Source organism: Suricata suricatta, chromosome 10 (genome assembly GCF_006229205.1).
Source record: "Suricata suricatta isolate VVHF042 chromosome 10, meerkat_22Aug2017_6uvM2_HiC, whole genome shotgun sequence".
Lineage (NCBI taxonomy): Eukaryota > Metazoa > Chordata > Mammalia > Carnivora > Herpestidae > Suricata > Suricata suricatta.
Window position 1 is genome coordinate 540981 of NC_043709.1, and position 14284 is coordinate 555264.

Here is a 14284-nt window from a genome sequence, read left to right on the forward strand (position 1 = left end):
GCAGAAGCGGAGCAGGGCGCGTGCGGCGGGCGCTGGCCCAGGGGCCGCGAGCGGACACGGGCTGCCGCGAGCAGAGCTCTGCGCGCGGCCCTGAGAGCGGCCATCCGCGGGGCCACTGCGGCGGACGTCCCTCTGCCCCGACCGGAAGCCTCGGGCCACGTACTCCACCATCCAATCACCGAGGGAGTGATGTTTACTATTGCGCTTGCGTGGGCCGCGCCCGCGAAAGTCTGTCTCTGATTGGTTGCGCCGTGCGCGTGTCCGCTCCTGCGGTTCCGCCCCGCTGCCGAGGATTCGGGGACTGGGGACATGGACTCGCGCGCCCGTGACCGGTCTGCTAGAGCGGATGGGGAAGCGGGGAACCAGACCGTCTAGAATGGCTGCTTTGCGTGAGGAACCGGCAGGTCCGTGGAGGTCCGACCCAGGAAACACCGGACAGTCTGGACTGAGTGCTCCAAATGGGTTCCCTAATAGACCGCCAGGGTGAAGTCAAGGTCAGCTCCGGGCCCGCGCTGTGCCGAGGGTCTGTCTTCTGGATCGTCCTCTGCTGACCCGGGCACCGGGACAGGAAGGAAAGAGGATGTTTGTCCAGGAGGGTCGATGTGGACAGGCCGGGAAGAGCCCCAGTACAAAGCCAAAGACGAGATTGGACAAGACACGCCTGTAGCCTCCTCTTCGCTCCTGTTTTCCTCTGCTCGGAGCAGGATTCCATCCCCACCCAGCCCCATGCTGCTCTTTAGGTGCCCTCTGGCACCCTGTGTTTTTCCTTGCATAGCACTTCTCTGAAATGAGCTCAATCCCTTATTTTCCTGTTTCTTCTGGGTCTCTCTTTTCACCCGTGCTGCGGGAGGGCAGAGGCTTGATGAGCTGGGTGCCAGTTCTCCCCGAACAGCCCCTGGCCATAGATGCCCAGCAGGCTAGGGGGAGCTGCGCCTGGCTTTGAAGGGTCTGCGCCCCCCTAAGACCCCCTCGGGGTCACACTTGCAGAATAACTCAGGTATTCACTTGAGAGGAGCCTTGAAAAGACCCCTTAATGCCTGCATGGAGTAGGTGGCCCTTGAAGGGTTTGCCAATGGCCTCCCCCCCCCCCGCCCCCCAGTCACCATACTAGAACCGAGACCAGAAGCTGGACACACAAGGTCCCTCATGGCTGGATTCTACGCTTAAGTTCAAGGAGCCATCTCTGGAACTTTCTCTTGGGGCCATACGGCTTCCCAGACCTCATGTGAACCATCTCTGCCCCTGCCAGCTGTGTGGCATTGGGAGACCCCCCCCCCAACCCCTCTCCAGCTCGGAGTCCTCATCCATGTGGGGGACAATGAGGTTAGGTCCCCATAGATGCTCAGTGCCCCAGAGTCTCCTGCAGTCTGACACTTTCCTCCCTTCTAGGCCTATCTAGGGCCTTCTTCACTTGGCCTGCTGGCAGAGTCCCCTGTCCCTTTCTTCCTAACTGCCCAGGGGACCTAGCCTGAGCCTACTGCACCCTTCCCTCCCCAGGTCCCACACCCTCTGACTCATCTCCACCCCCCTCCCCCCTTCTTACCCACACTTTGGAATCTGGTGGGATTGGGTTCCTGAAGGCTCAAGAACACAGGCTCTGTGTCCCATGGGCTGCCCTCGCAGAGGTCCCAGCCAGTGGGGGCATCTGGTGCCAAGGGTTCCAGCAGGTCAGCAGGGACGGGTAGCACCCTCCCAGACTTGGTGACCTTGCTTCCGGCCTCAAGATTGGGCTGCGCAGGGTCTGGGCGGCCGGGCAGGAGCTGAGCTGGGCCCCTCCCCTGTCCCCACCCCAAGAAGACACAGCAGACAGCCAGCTTGAACGTTTAATGAGGCTCAGCCAAGGACGGGCCTAGGCCTTGTGGGAAGCAGTGGTGCGCACTCGCAGCACGCTGGCGCGCAGGGTGGGCTGGTGGTCGCCCACGGTCCAGCGCATGCCCGGGATGGCCCGTTCGCTCTCCGGCCACAGCCCATTGAGGTCAGCCTGGCCGCAGTCACTGTACCACCAGCCGGCGCCCGAGCGATCGTGGCTGCAGCTGGCGAAGGGCTCTGCGCCGTCGGTGCAGGGCGAGCAGCGGTCATGGTCGCGGTCCAGCGTGCTGAAGCCACAGCCCTCTTGGTCATCTGGGCCGCCGGAGCCCCGGAACGCGTCCCCTGCGCAGGGTGGCTGCGTGGGCGGCGGGCCGGCTGCCCCTCTGGCCCGAGCTCCCATCGTGGAGCTGCGCTGGCTGCCTTGGCGTCTGGGACCCCAGGACGGACGCCTGGGGAGCGACAGCCTCACCCGGAGCACAGAGTTTGGCAGATGTGGGCCGGAGAGCCGAGGTCTCTGGACGCTCAGCCTTCCCTACCCACCCCAGCCCTGTGGCAAGACCACCCCTCCCCCTAGCCTGGAGAGCCCAGTGGGCAAAGTGGGACACGTGGGGGGCGGGCACAGGGCCCCGTTACCTCCCGAGCATTCACCTGCGTTTCCAGAGTATAGGCCAAGGGTCAGCCGGTAAAACAGGTCCTCCCCGGCCACGTGGAAGTCATCGTAGTGCGCCTGGAGCGTGCGGTTGTCCACGCCCAGGAGGTCCACCAGGAGCTCTGAGCGCAGGCCGGGCTGGGAGGTCAGGTCGGAGATGTGCTCCAGCCCCAGCCAGTGGTCGCCTGCGGGGGTGCGCACCGGGCTGAGGCTGCCACGGGCCGGCCACCCCAGCCCCCTCCCGCCATCTCTGCCCCGTGTGCCTGGTGAGCCCCGCGACCGCAGGCACACGCCTCCTACCCGTCAAGTCTCCGAAGCCCTGTTTGTACTCCTGCCAGCATCTCTCAAAGTCCAGACGCCTCCGCCTGCCCCAGTCCCGGCTCTGAATCAGCGTCCAGCCGCCGTCCTCTCGCATGTCGCACAGAGCCTGGGGACGGGCCATCAGGTGGCAGGCAGTGCTGGCTGGGCCCGCGCGGCTGCCCCTGTCCTATCCGCGCTCCTCTACACACTTGCTTTTTATTTACTTATTTATTTTTAATTATTTATTTTTGAGAGAGAGAGAGAGACAGCGTGAGCAGGGGAGGGTCAGAGAGAGAGGGAGACACAGAATCTGAAGCAGGCTCCAGGCTCTGAGCTGTCAGCACAGAGCCCAACGTGGGGCTCGAACCCATGAATGTGAGATCATGACCTGAGCCGAAGTCGGATGCTCAACCGGCTGAGCCCCCCAGACGGCCCCCCTCCAACACTTTCTGTCGGAACACCAAACCCGTTTCTCTGCTGCTCCGTGTCATATACATGTTCATCATGACGAGTCTGTGCTCTCAGAACCAGAGCGGGGCTCCCAGGAGCACCCGGGGCGTCAGGAGGGCTGACTGCTCTGTGTGTCAGTCTGCACCTGCTTCGTGGCTTTGTTTTTTCATCTAACGTTGGAACCTGGAATCTTTCCTTGTCCATACCTTTTCAGCTGGAAGTTCCCCAGCCTTTCCTGATGATAAGACAATGTCTGTGGGGCACCTGTGTGGTTCAGTCAGGTCACGCTCTCAGTCTGAGTTCAAGCCCGGGCTTGGGCTCTGGGCTGATGGTGCAGACCCTGCGTGGGATTCTCTCTCTCTCCTTTGCTCCTCCCCACTCATGCGCATACATACTCTCGATTTTGCTTTCTCTCAAAATACACACACACACACACACACGCACGCATGCACGCACATCAAAAACCCCTGGTAATGTCCGTGAACACCTGTGCCCATCAGTGTGTGAGGACGGACCCCACCAGCGGTGCCCGGCCGGCCCTTCCCCGTTACTCGAACAAGTAGCTTCTCCGGTTTTTGCCCAAGCGATCGGCACGAAGCGTCTCCCAGCGCCCACGCTGCCGCGGCTGCTCACCTGGAACGGGGCGCCGGCTCCCTCCGGCTGGATGGCGTACACGCCGCTTGGGGCTCCGGACGTCTCCGTCCAGATCTGAGAGCAGTCCCTCCCTGGAGGAGATGTGGCCAGGGAGGCTCAGGGCCTGGGAGGGGGCCCTGCTCTCCCGGTGGCCAGCACCGGAAGCCTCCTGCTGCAGAGGCCCTGCGGCAGTCTGGCAGAGGGGCGGCCACGGTCCCCTCGCTTTGGGCCACACTTGCCTCAGGCCTCTTTTCCTTGAGTGGCTGTTCCTTGGGCTCTGGATTTGCTGGCCCCCAACCCTCAGCTAGACCCTCAGTTCTTCCCATGCCCCCAGACAGAACCTCTCCCCTTCACCTGCTGCCCTTGGAAGGGCCATCTTGGTTTCCCCACCTTCCTGCCCCCGCCTGGCAGTGGGGTGAGGGCTGCCCTCAGCCCAGCCAGGCCTTCCTAATACAGGAGTACAGGGGTCCTGGTCCTTGCCTGCCCTGCTCCCAGGCCATCTGGGGCAGGGACCCAGCCCGGGCCTCGTGGGGAGTGAGGCCTGTGGACGACAGGCCAGAGGCTGCCCAGGCCTGACTCGCCCAGCCCCTCCCCTGCCGCCCCAGCCAGCCAGACCTTGGGGTTCCAGCAGCACTGCCTGGACCTGTGAAGAGAGAGGACATTGGTCAGAGACAGGCTCAGTAGCCCAGTGAGACCCACTGGCCCAATGGCCACTTACCGGCTGCCGACGCTTCACCGTGGAGCCGGCCTGGGGCACGGAGCAGAGGAGAGCCACGAGAGCCAGCATGGGGTGGGCAGCCATGCCGCCTGAGGGTGCGGACCCGGTGGTGGGGAGCCCGGCCCGAGGCCCAGCCAGCCTCCCTTCACGCCCACAGATGGCCCGCACCGCCCTGCGTGCTCACTGTGGTCCTTCTGGGCAGATCTGAGCCACCGGTCCCAGGCACCTTTTGTTCCGGTGCCGGGCTCGCCCCGCCTCCCCCTCCTCCTCACCCGTGCCAGGGTTGGGGGGGTTGAGTGGGGCGGGGAGCCGAGGGTGTGGACCAGGGAGGCGAGGGCAGGGACTGCTGCCTGTCCCCGAGCACACTTCCCTTGGCTGCTGTCCACACCTGGGATGGGCAGGGCCCGGCCTGTGTCTTCTGCTGAGGCAGGCGGTGGTGGCAGGAAGCCCTTTGGGTCACCACCATGCTGCCACCCGGCCCAGGCCGGTCACCCCTGCTGCCACCCATTACCTCCTCCCTATCGCTCGCACCCATTTCTACACAGTTCACGAAACAGGAGCTTCCAAAATTAGACTTTATTTCCATTTCTCGGGCACGAGTACACGTACGACAGGAAAACACGGAGCACCCGGCCGCCGCCGCGGGCTTCACCTGGTTTCGTCGGACACCGAGTCAACACAAACACACCCAAGCGCGGCCCCGGCACTCGGGCCGCGGGAGCCGCGTCACAGCCACGTGGCCGGGAGCGTGACCGCAGGGAAGCGCCAGGGGTGGGAGCCCCGTGAGGGGTCCCCGTCTGTCCCGGCCCACAGAGGACACGCACCCTCTGTCCCGGAGGCTGGGGCAGCCCCGCGGCCCCCCTCCTCCGTGGCCCGGGGAAGGCGCCCACCTGAGGGCCAGGGGCCTGGTGCCCCCCCGGGGAGGCCGGCCTTTCCCGCGGGCTCACCCTCTCGGGGCCGAGGCCCCCCACACAGACGTCCTCCTTGTCCCAACAGGTTAAGGCTAGTATTTTCTGACATTTGCTTCAGTTTTTCTCTTAAGTTAAAATTACCTGAGTAAACAAATTTTAGACATTTTTAAAAACTAAAACCGCACACGGTTTGCGGGTGGAGCCGGCGTTGGCGCCCGCCCACCGCCGCCGCTGCCGAGCTTGGCCAAGCTGCCCGGTTGGAGAGAGGCTCCCAGGAGCCACGACAGAGCTGCATGGGGTGACCTGGCCCTTCCCAAACATGCCAGCCAGGACCCCGATGGCCCAGAACCCACTGGGACTCGCTCCGGGCCAGCTCTCGAGAAGGCACAGTGAGGTAGGGACTGGCTGGCCGTGCCCACCACGCCCCTCTGCCTGGGGGCCGGGGGTGGGGGTGGGGCAGTGTGCACCTTTGGCCCCTAGCCCGCAAGTGCGTCCTGACGCCGTGAACCCTGTGAGCCCCATGAGTGGTACCCGCAGGGCTGGGGATGAGGGTGGGGAGGGGGCTGCTGGGAAGCCTGAGCTCAGAGCAGTTAAATAATTCTTTATTTGGGCGGGTTGGGGGAGGGGAGGCGTGGCCGGGCGTGGACCCCCACGGGGGGCGGCACCCAGCAGCTCCTCAGGGGGCCGGCCCCAGCGCCCCTCAGCGGCGACACGGGAGCAGCTATGAGCTGGTCCTTCCTATTTGCGTGGCCGGGCGGCGGACGCTCTCTGCAGACAGTACTGAGTGACAGGCAGCGACAGGACCAGGCTGGTGGCGCGGCGCCCCATCCAGTAGAGGCCGTAGCCCAGCAGGCCCAAGAAGGCGGCCTTCACGGCCAGCCGGGACACTCTGCCGGAGATGGACGGCGGGGGGACGCTGGGGAAGGGAGGGCGGGCTGGGCCGGGCTGGGGGGCGCACGCTGCCCCAGCCCCCAGCCCCACGCGGCCGCGACCCCGCCCGGGCTCTGTGCTCAGGGACCGCAGGGCACGGGCGGGCACACTCACGTCATGATCTCCTGGATGTTGAGGTCGGTGGTCCAGTTCTTCTCGATGCCCGGCACGTGGCCCATGCCCACGACACCCACCACCACCGAGGGGACGCACTTCCTGGGCTCGGCTGTGGGGGAAGCGACGCATCAGCACCCCCCAGCGGTGGGGCCGCTGCCCGGGGAGCCCCCGCCCGGGCCGGCCGGCGTGTCACCGTCAGAGGAGCGCGGCAGCTCAAGGCGCCGGGCGGCCTGCCGCAGCATGTAGGTCAGGTAGATGTCGCGCTCAGAGACGATGGCGCGGTGCAGGTCGGGGAACGCGCCCACCATCTCCGCCATCATCTGCTCCAGCAGGTCCTTCTGCTTGCAGCGCTCCACGTCGTCCTTGCTGGGGGGAGAGGGCACGCTGCCAGCCTCGCGGGCGTGCGGCGGCCAGCGGGAGGCCGGTGCTGTTGACCCAGGGCAGGGACCTCGGTACCCTCTTTGTTTGGGATCGCGGCGGAAGGAAGGGGCCGGAAGGCCCTGTTTGAGGAAGCTCCGCCCCAGGACAAGGGGGAACGTGCCACGCGGCCCGCTGGGCCCCACTTCCTGGGTGGGGCTGCCCGCCGGGGGCCGAGGGGCCCTACCTGATGGGTTCTGACAGGAAGCACAGGCCCCAGGCCAGCTTGACCTTCTGCCAGAAGGACAGCGCGGCGATGGCCCTCTTGAAGGTGACGGGGATGGGCCGGTCGCCCAGGTGGAACTTGCAGAAAGGCACCTTGCTGGCCTGGGGGAGGGGCTGGGTGTTGGTTGGGGAAGCCCGAGCCCCGGGGGGCTCCCGTGCGCTGAGCCCCCTTCCTGGCCAGCCCCCGGGCTCACCTCCTTGAAGGCCTCCCTGAACTCGCCACCAGGGGCCATGCCCAGCTGCTCGGTGATGTGCGCCGACACCTTCAGCAGCAGCATCTGCATGAGTCCGGACATGACTCCATTCTGCAGCGGAGGGGAGCGAGGGTCAGCGGCCGCACAAGCGCAGGGCGCAGGCTCCAGCCTGGGAGGGCAGGCCCGGCCTCCGCCGTGGGGCTGAGCGAGGGCCTGGGGCAGGCGGCCACACCGGCGGCAGACACCGAGGCCCCTCTTCCCTCCAGGGCCGCCAGCCCGCACGTCCCCGGGGGGCACAAGGGGGCGTGAGGGAACACGCAGAAGACGCACTGGGGTGCACCGCCCGGGCTGGCAGGTCGGCGGGACCGCACCCGCGACCACCCCCGGCCCCCAGGACCTGCTCAGCAAGCCCAGGGGTCCCTGTCTGGCCCTGGCCTTGGGGCTGAAGCATCACCCACCTATTCTCCCTTGTCTGAAACCCAGGAAAGGGGTACCCGTCTCCCACCACGGGCCAGGTGGGCTGGGCACCACCCCACTGCCCGGAGGCCGCCCGCCCGTGCCGCACCTGCCGCACGGCCTGCTGCAGCTTCTCCAGGCTGATCTCCTTGGCCTCCTGCAGCAGTGCGCTCTCGTCCATCTTGAGCATGGACACGCGGTACTGGCACAGCTCCACCACCACCACGTCGGGCTGCACCTCCCGGATGGTCTGCAACAGACGTGCCAGCTCAGCCCCAGGGCCCGGCCCTGCCGGCGGAGGCCACTCTGGAACCGCCTGGGAGGCCCATCCCCAGGGGCCACCTCGGCCACTGTGGCCACAAGTCATTTCCCGAAGCAGCTGAGAAGCTATGAAACAGGTTCGCTTGTCGCTAAATAGAAAAGTGCCGAGGCCGCGAGGGGGACGCCGGCGTCGTGGAGGACGACCTGGGGGCTCACGGGAAGGGGCCACGCAGCCCGAGGCCGGCCCAGTGTGAGGGTCCTCACCTTCACGACGTCCTTCTTGCTGTCATCGCTGAAGTGGGCTGTGCCCACCACGTACACCCTGCTCCCGTCCTCCGCCACCAGCTCCGTCACGGTGCGCGGCAGGCGGGGCCGCTCTCGCCGCCGCCGCAGCTTCATCTCCAGGAGCAGGGACAGAGCGTCAGCGTCGGCTGCGAGGACAGCAGGCCAGCTGGGGCGCCACGCGCACCGGGGCAGCCCTGTCCACGGCCCTCTGCCCCCCCCCCCCGGGGGCCTCCACCCACACTGGGCGCCTTGGCCCGGCTCACTACAGTGTGGACACGGGACACGGACACCGTCCGACCAGACCCTCCCTGTGCAAAGGGGCCTGGGCCTTGGCAAGGTCTGCAGCCTCCACGATGACCCAGTCATCGAGGGAGCCAAGACGGGGGTGACTGCGACTGTGTAGGGCCAAGGTCCCCAGGGCAGCTCTGGAGCACTTAGCCTCCCACTCCAGCCACCTGGGGCTGGCTGGGGTCCCCGTTCACCACAAACTCAGCCCACGCCCCTCCTGGTCAGGGAGCTGCCCGCCCCCGTCGGCCCCCAGCCCTGAATGGTGTCAGGGAGCACGCACACAGGTTCTGGGGTTCTCCAGAAAGCACCCTGGGCACCACGTCGGAAGACCCCACTGGGACAATGGGCTCCATGTCAGCCTGCAGAGAGAACAGGGGTGTCTGAGTCAGGGCACCGCCTCCCTAGGGGCCGCGGGACGCGCGGCACGTACCTGTCCCTGGCGGACCCACCGAGGACTCACGAGCTGCTGCATGAACTCTGCGTGCTCCCAGGATGACATCTCAGTGACCATCCCCTCGGACATAACACACCCCCAGGGTTCCTTGCCCCAGGGTTCCCCTCGGCTGACCCAGAACTTCCCCCCAAAAACCATGTAAAGCTCTTCTATGCATAGAGTGACCCCAGGCGGCCACATTGAGGGGGACCCCACACTCTGCTGAGCAGCTGGTTGGACCCTGAGTCTGGGGTGGTTTAGGAAGCAGGCCCCCCACCACCCCAGCATCTGGCCCAGGCCTCTGACCTCCTGAGGTGGCTGCTCCTCCTCCCCCTCCATGGCTGGGTGGCAGCACCGGGCACTGATGAGGGACGCCTGAGGAGACACAGGGGGCACGTTCTTACCTGGAGCCCCAGGGCTGCGCACGGGGCTCAGGGCACCACGGGGCTTGTCTGATTTGAAAGATCCGCGGGTGGGATCACCGCCTCTGCTCTTCCAGATAGAGTGACACCTGTCAGTCGCCAGCTATGGAGGTCCAGGTAGCCAGGCACACAGGCGTGAGACTCCCATACCACGGGGCTAAGATCAGTGCCGGAGACGCCTGGCTAGGAACAGAGCCGGTGAACTGGGGGTCCTCTGCCGAGCAGGACCTGTCCCTCCCACCTCCCACCTCCCCCACAGACAGCAAGGCATTGGAGCTCAGGAACCAGCCCTGAGGGACGGTCCCTGTCTGACTCTGGAACAAAACTGCACCAAATTCCCTTGAGTGAGAAAATCAAGCAGAAGACGTGAACCCAAGTGTCGAGCTGGCGCCGAACGCCTGGAGCGGAGTCATCCAGGCGTTGCTGGGACTCGGACTCAGCGCGACGCCTGTGCCGGTCAGGAGTGTCGGCATGAGGGCCAGCAGCGCAGAGGTGGCAAGGCGCACGGAACAAGCCGAGCCTTCTCCTTCTGGCCTGAGAGAAGGATGTGGGGGCGCCATGGCTCTCCGGCCGCCCCCCTCAGGAGCCAGGAGCTCGAGGGGCAGGCACGTGGGTGCGACCCCTGGCAAGGTCTCTGTCACCAGGGAAGGAAACTGCCAAGGCCAGCGGACTGCCTGGACCTCCGGGGCCCAGGCCTGTGCCGGGACGTGCGCTTCTGGTCACCGGGCGCCAGACCCCAGCCTCTGTCTCCCGTCTCCCCGAGGCGCCACAGAAAACCCAGCCGGGGCTGCCGCCGCCTCCAAGCGCAGAGGGCCACGAGGGCCATGGAGGGAAAGGCCTCGTCCAGAGAGCAGTTCCAGGCAACCAGACCCTTGGAGCCCAACTGCGGGGTCACGGAACCACTGACCTGCCTGGAGCTGTGCCGCGGGTGCCACTGGGCCCCGAAGCCTGTGTACCAGATGTGTACCCCTGGGGGCCGTGCTGGGGAACGGGGTGCGGCCACCCTGGAGCGCCACGCACCCCGGCCTCACCCACTTCCCTGTGGCTGTGCACTCTCTCAAACTTTCACAAGAAGGAAGCACAAATGATAAGGTCAGTGAGATGCTGCCCCAGGTTCCTCTCCCTCTGAGCCCTGTGGTCACACAGCAGCAGGGACACGGGGGGCTCGGGGGCACCCCACACCCTGGTGCAGGCAGCCCCTCGGGACAGAGCAGGGCTCCCTCCCAGTGTAACCAACACTCCTACATGCTCTGGGGCTGACCAAGGTGGAGGGCAGCCCCTCCTGAGGATGGCCCAGTTTCTGGAAGAGGACCTGGCTTAGGGCCAGAGGACACAGCTGGGCCCCACCAGAAGAGGGGCAGTTGGGAAGGGGAGGAGGGCCTGGCCTCCTAAGCACCCCTCCGCCAGTACCTCCTATCCAGGATCCCCAAGCCCCCTCTTCCTGCTTCACGGACCAGAGTGCTCCACCAGTGCAAGGTGCCAACCGAAATGCAAACAGGAAGCAGAGCCTGGAGCTGGAGGGGTGGGGCTGAGCGGTCACTGGAGCTCCTGCCACCCCCACCCCCAACCCCCAGGCTCCAGAGCTGGCCCGGGGCCCTCTTCAGGCTCCAGGCAAAAAAGCAAACAGTTCTTACTTCCAAGCAGCACATGGCTGCCAAGGCACGAGAAAAACTTAAGAAAACATCCTGTGCCCTGGCAGGAAGGCTCCTGTAAGAACCCGCAAGTGGGAGGTCACCCCGGAGGTCACCGCGGTGCCTCAGCACCCCCCCTCCCCCACAGCGTGGCGGCTACAGGTCTAGGCAGCGTACGTCCTCCCTCCCTTCCTCCCCCTCCCCGGGCCATCGGGTCAGACCCACCCTCTGTGCCCACAGGGGACAGGCAGGCCCCACTGTGCGAGGGCCAGGGGCACCTTTCCGGTGAAGCCCTTCCACGTCCTGTGTCCTGCAGGCTGGGGACGCGGGCATGGCAGTCCCGCTGCGGCGCGGGGCCTGGGCCCCTTCCTGCAGCTGCTCCCCAAAGGTGGGGGCCTGGCCTAGCCAGGCAGGAAGGCCGCTGAGCCTCCTTCAACACCAAGAGTCCGAGATTCTGAGACGTCTCTTTGTCTCTGACGTTGTCGCATCCACACCCCTTCCAATAGCCTGGTTTCCCTCAGCTTCGAGGATGGGGTTCCCGGGCAACAGCCTTGTAGGATATAACCCTTGTTAACCACTGCCCCCTCATGTTCAGTTTCGATCATTTACAGGTGGGTCCTGAGCCTCTCCCAGCTGCCAGGGGGGAGCTGAGCGCCTCCCGCAGATCTCGGGCGGCCTCCAGCTCCCTGCACCCACAGGCAGCGGCTGTGGCGCATCCTCGTTTTCCTCCTGGTTTCCTGCCACACACTGTCCGGGTCTACGGGTCCCGGCAGCTCCCTCCACCGCTGCGTGCTGCAGTGAGCAGGAGACCCCCCACTGACCCCCTCCAGGGGAGACAACCGTGCCCCTCCTGTACCCATGCTCCAGGATGTGGCCCTGCTCCCTGGCCGGGCCACAGCTACCGCCACCGATGCTGGCAGCCCGTGAACCGGGCACGAAGCAGGAAGAGCCTCCCGCCAGTTCCAGCTGCTCCTCCCTCCAACTGGCTGCCGCTGCCAAGCAGGACTGTCCACGGAGGTGACCTGTGGCCAGATGCCCGCCGGGCTCGACCTCAGGCCAGCAGACCAGTGACTAGGTGCTGCGAGGCCCTGGGAAGGACCCTTCAACTCCCCAGGGCTCAGCTCCTCCCTCTAGGACTGGGGCGGTCAGAGCGGTCACCCAGCTGTCCTCCCCGTCTGCACAAACCAGGCCCCCTCCGGGCGGCAAGACATGTATCACACTCGGACCTCGCTTCAGCCTGACTTCCAGACCTCTGTGGACTTACTCCTGTCCGAGCAGGAAAAGAGCCAGCAGCCTGGTTTCAGAAGACCCTGAAACATGAGTCTTCCTGGGTGGTCTCCTGATGGGCAGGGGACGCACCGCTACCGGGCTCTGGAGCTGGAGATTGTAACTGTGCGCACGGAGGACAGCAGGAGAGTCACCCGCACGCTTCCCGGAAGACACACAGTACAGCAGTGGGGATTCCCAACAGCTCTGGGACCCATCTTGTCCAGGACTCCAGCAAAGGACCTGCGCAAAGGATGGGAAAAGCCCGGCCTCCACTGGGGCCCCGCCTGAGCTGTGGAGCCCTGAGGCACAGATCAGAGTAACCGGTTTGATTAAGCGGTTCTGCACTCGATCAAGTTATCAGCATCGAAAATTGTCCTGCTGGGTGTGCGTTTCAGGATCGAACCTGAGGACCCCAGGCAGTTCGGCGTGAGTGAAAGGCCAGAGGTTCCTGCCTGCCCGGCCCAGGCAGCTGACCTTCTCCTCGGTCCCACTGATATGCACTCAATCGTGTCCCCCGAAGTTCAACAGTGAAGCCCTAATCCCCAGACTGTCGGTGTTTGGAAGTGGGACCTCTGGGAGGTGACTAGGGTTACGTGAAGTCATGAGGGTGGGGCTCCATGATGGCTCTAGGGCCCTCATGAGAAGAGAAGCCAGGGAGCTGGCCGTGTGAGGACACAGGGAGAGGAAAGCCGTTCGCAAGCCAGGACGAAAAAGCCCTCAGCAGCAACCAGATTGGCTGGCACCTTGATCTTGACTTCCAGCCTCCAGAGCTGTGAGAAAACAGTCTGCTATTTAAGCCCTGTCTCTGCTGTTCTGTTACGGCTGCAGAGCCGACTGAGACACCATCGCCGCCCCCTCCCCGCTGTAAAAACGGGAACCGAACACTGCCTCCCGGATCCCAGCCCACTTCTGTGTGGCCAGGGGCTGACCAGCACCAAACAGAGTTCCCAGAAAGCCGCATCTCCGAACCAACCCACCAGGCTGGCTCAGGAAGCCAAAGGTCCCAAACTGGACAGACCAGTGGGCTGTAAAAACAAAGGACCACCTGGGAGACAGCAAGACTCGGCCAAAGCCCTGACCTTCCCAACGCCCCCACTTCTTAAGCCTGGGCACCCTCAGCCACAAGACACTCCCTGCGTCTGGCAGCACTTGCTTTATGGAAGTGTGGCAAAGTTTGGGATTGGGGTAGAGAGGCCACATGCCAACTTGCATTTGGGCTGGAGGCCAGTCCACCACCCCTGGCTGGCCCTGTTGGAGGCTGCACACTGCCCGACGTTGGGCCCGCACCCTGATCTCCACTGCAGGGCGCTGTGGAGGAGCACCAGCCCGCAAGACTGCCCAGTGGTCCCATGGTCAAGGCTACCTTCCAGTCCCACAGCAAGGGAGTGAGCAGGAGAGCTAAGGGGACAAGGAGACCCAGGGAGAGCGGAGCCTGGCGGCCTGCCCATCTTCCTCTCCGGGGAACCCCAAAGCCAGAAGGCTTCCAGCTGGAAACCACCCATTCTCCCAACGAAGCTGTCCTGATCTCCAAAGGTGGCAAAAACTTCCGAGCAGACTTCCTGGTTGTTTTTGAGATGCGAAGCCAAGGCAGCCTTGCCTGTGCGGGGACAGTTTTACAGACTCTCCTGCGTGGTACTTCGTGGCACATAAGTTACAGCTCAGTAAAGTCGCTTCGCAGAAACAAAGTGCAGACTGCTGCAGGCCTGCGGAGTTCGGCGGCGCCGTCCACCCCGCCATATGGCAGCCCCGCTCGCTCAGCCTGACGGCCGGCGGCCACGGGCACTCGGGAACGGCCCAGGGTCCCCACCGGCAAAGGTGCGGACCCCGCTTCTCGCCCGCGGTCCCCGGGCTGGGAGCCCCACCCGAGCCCGCAAACCCGCTCCGCC

General features: G+C 65.1%; 2 protein-coding genes across 4 annotated transcripts; both read right to left on the reverse strand.

The window, feature by feature from the left end:
- Window positions 1–1809: 1809 nt before the first annotated feature.
- LOC115304389 (angiopoietin-related protein 5-like) lies at window positions 1810–5057 on the reverse strand. 2 transcript variants are annotated; one of them, XM_029954559.1, is made up of 6 exons: window positions 4560–5057; window positions 4457–4484; window positions 3842–3933; window positions 2759–2885; window positions 2458–2643; window positions 1810–2151 (listed from the first exon to the last, which is right to left on the reverse strand). In XM_029954559.1, exons 1-6 carry the CDS (start codon window positions 4641–4643, stop codon window positions 1850–1852), a joined length of 819 nt encoding a protein of 272 aa, XP_029810419.1. In that variant the 5' UTR covers window positions 4644–5057; the 3' UTR covers window positions 1810–1849. The 2 variants fall into 2 exon arrangements, with proteins under 2 accessions (XP_029810419.1, XP_029810418.1); XM_029954558.1 differs by having other exon boundaries at window positions 1810–2273.
- Window positions 5058–5120: 63 nt separating this feature from the next.
- TRABD (TraB domain containing) lies at window positions 5121–10926 on the reverse strand. Of its 2 annotated transcripts, XM_029954556.1 has the most exons (10): window positions 10909–10926; window positions 9383–9451; window positions 8924–9002; window positions 8335–8501; window positions 7919–8059; window positions 7354–7464; window positions 7122–7261; window positions 6711–6883; window positions 6515–6626; window positions 6209–6386 (listed from the first exon to the last, which is right to left on the reverse strand). In XM_029954556.1, exons 2-10 carry the CDS (start codon window positions 9413–9415, stop codon window positions 6209–6211), a joined length of 1134 nt encoding a protein of 377 aa, XP_029810416.1. In that variant the 5' UTR covers window positions 9416–9451; window positions 10909–10926. The 2 variants fall into 2 exon arrangements, with proteins under 2 accessions (XP_029810415.1, XP_029810416.1); XM_029954555.1 differs by lacking the exon at window positions 10909–10926 and having other exon boundaries at window positions 5121–6386.
- Window positions 10927–14284: the final 3358 nt, after the last annotated feature.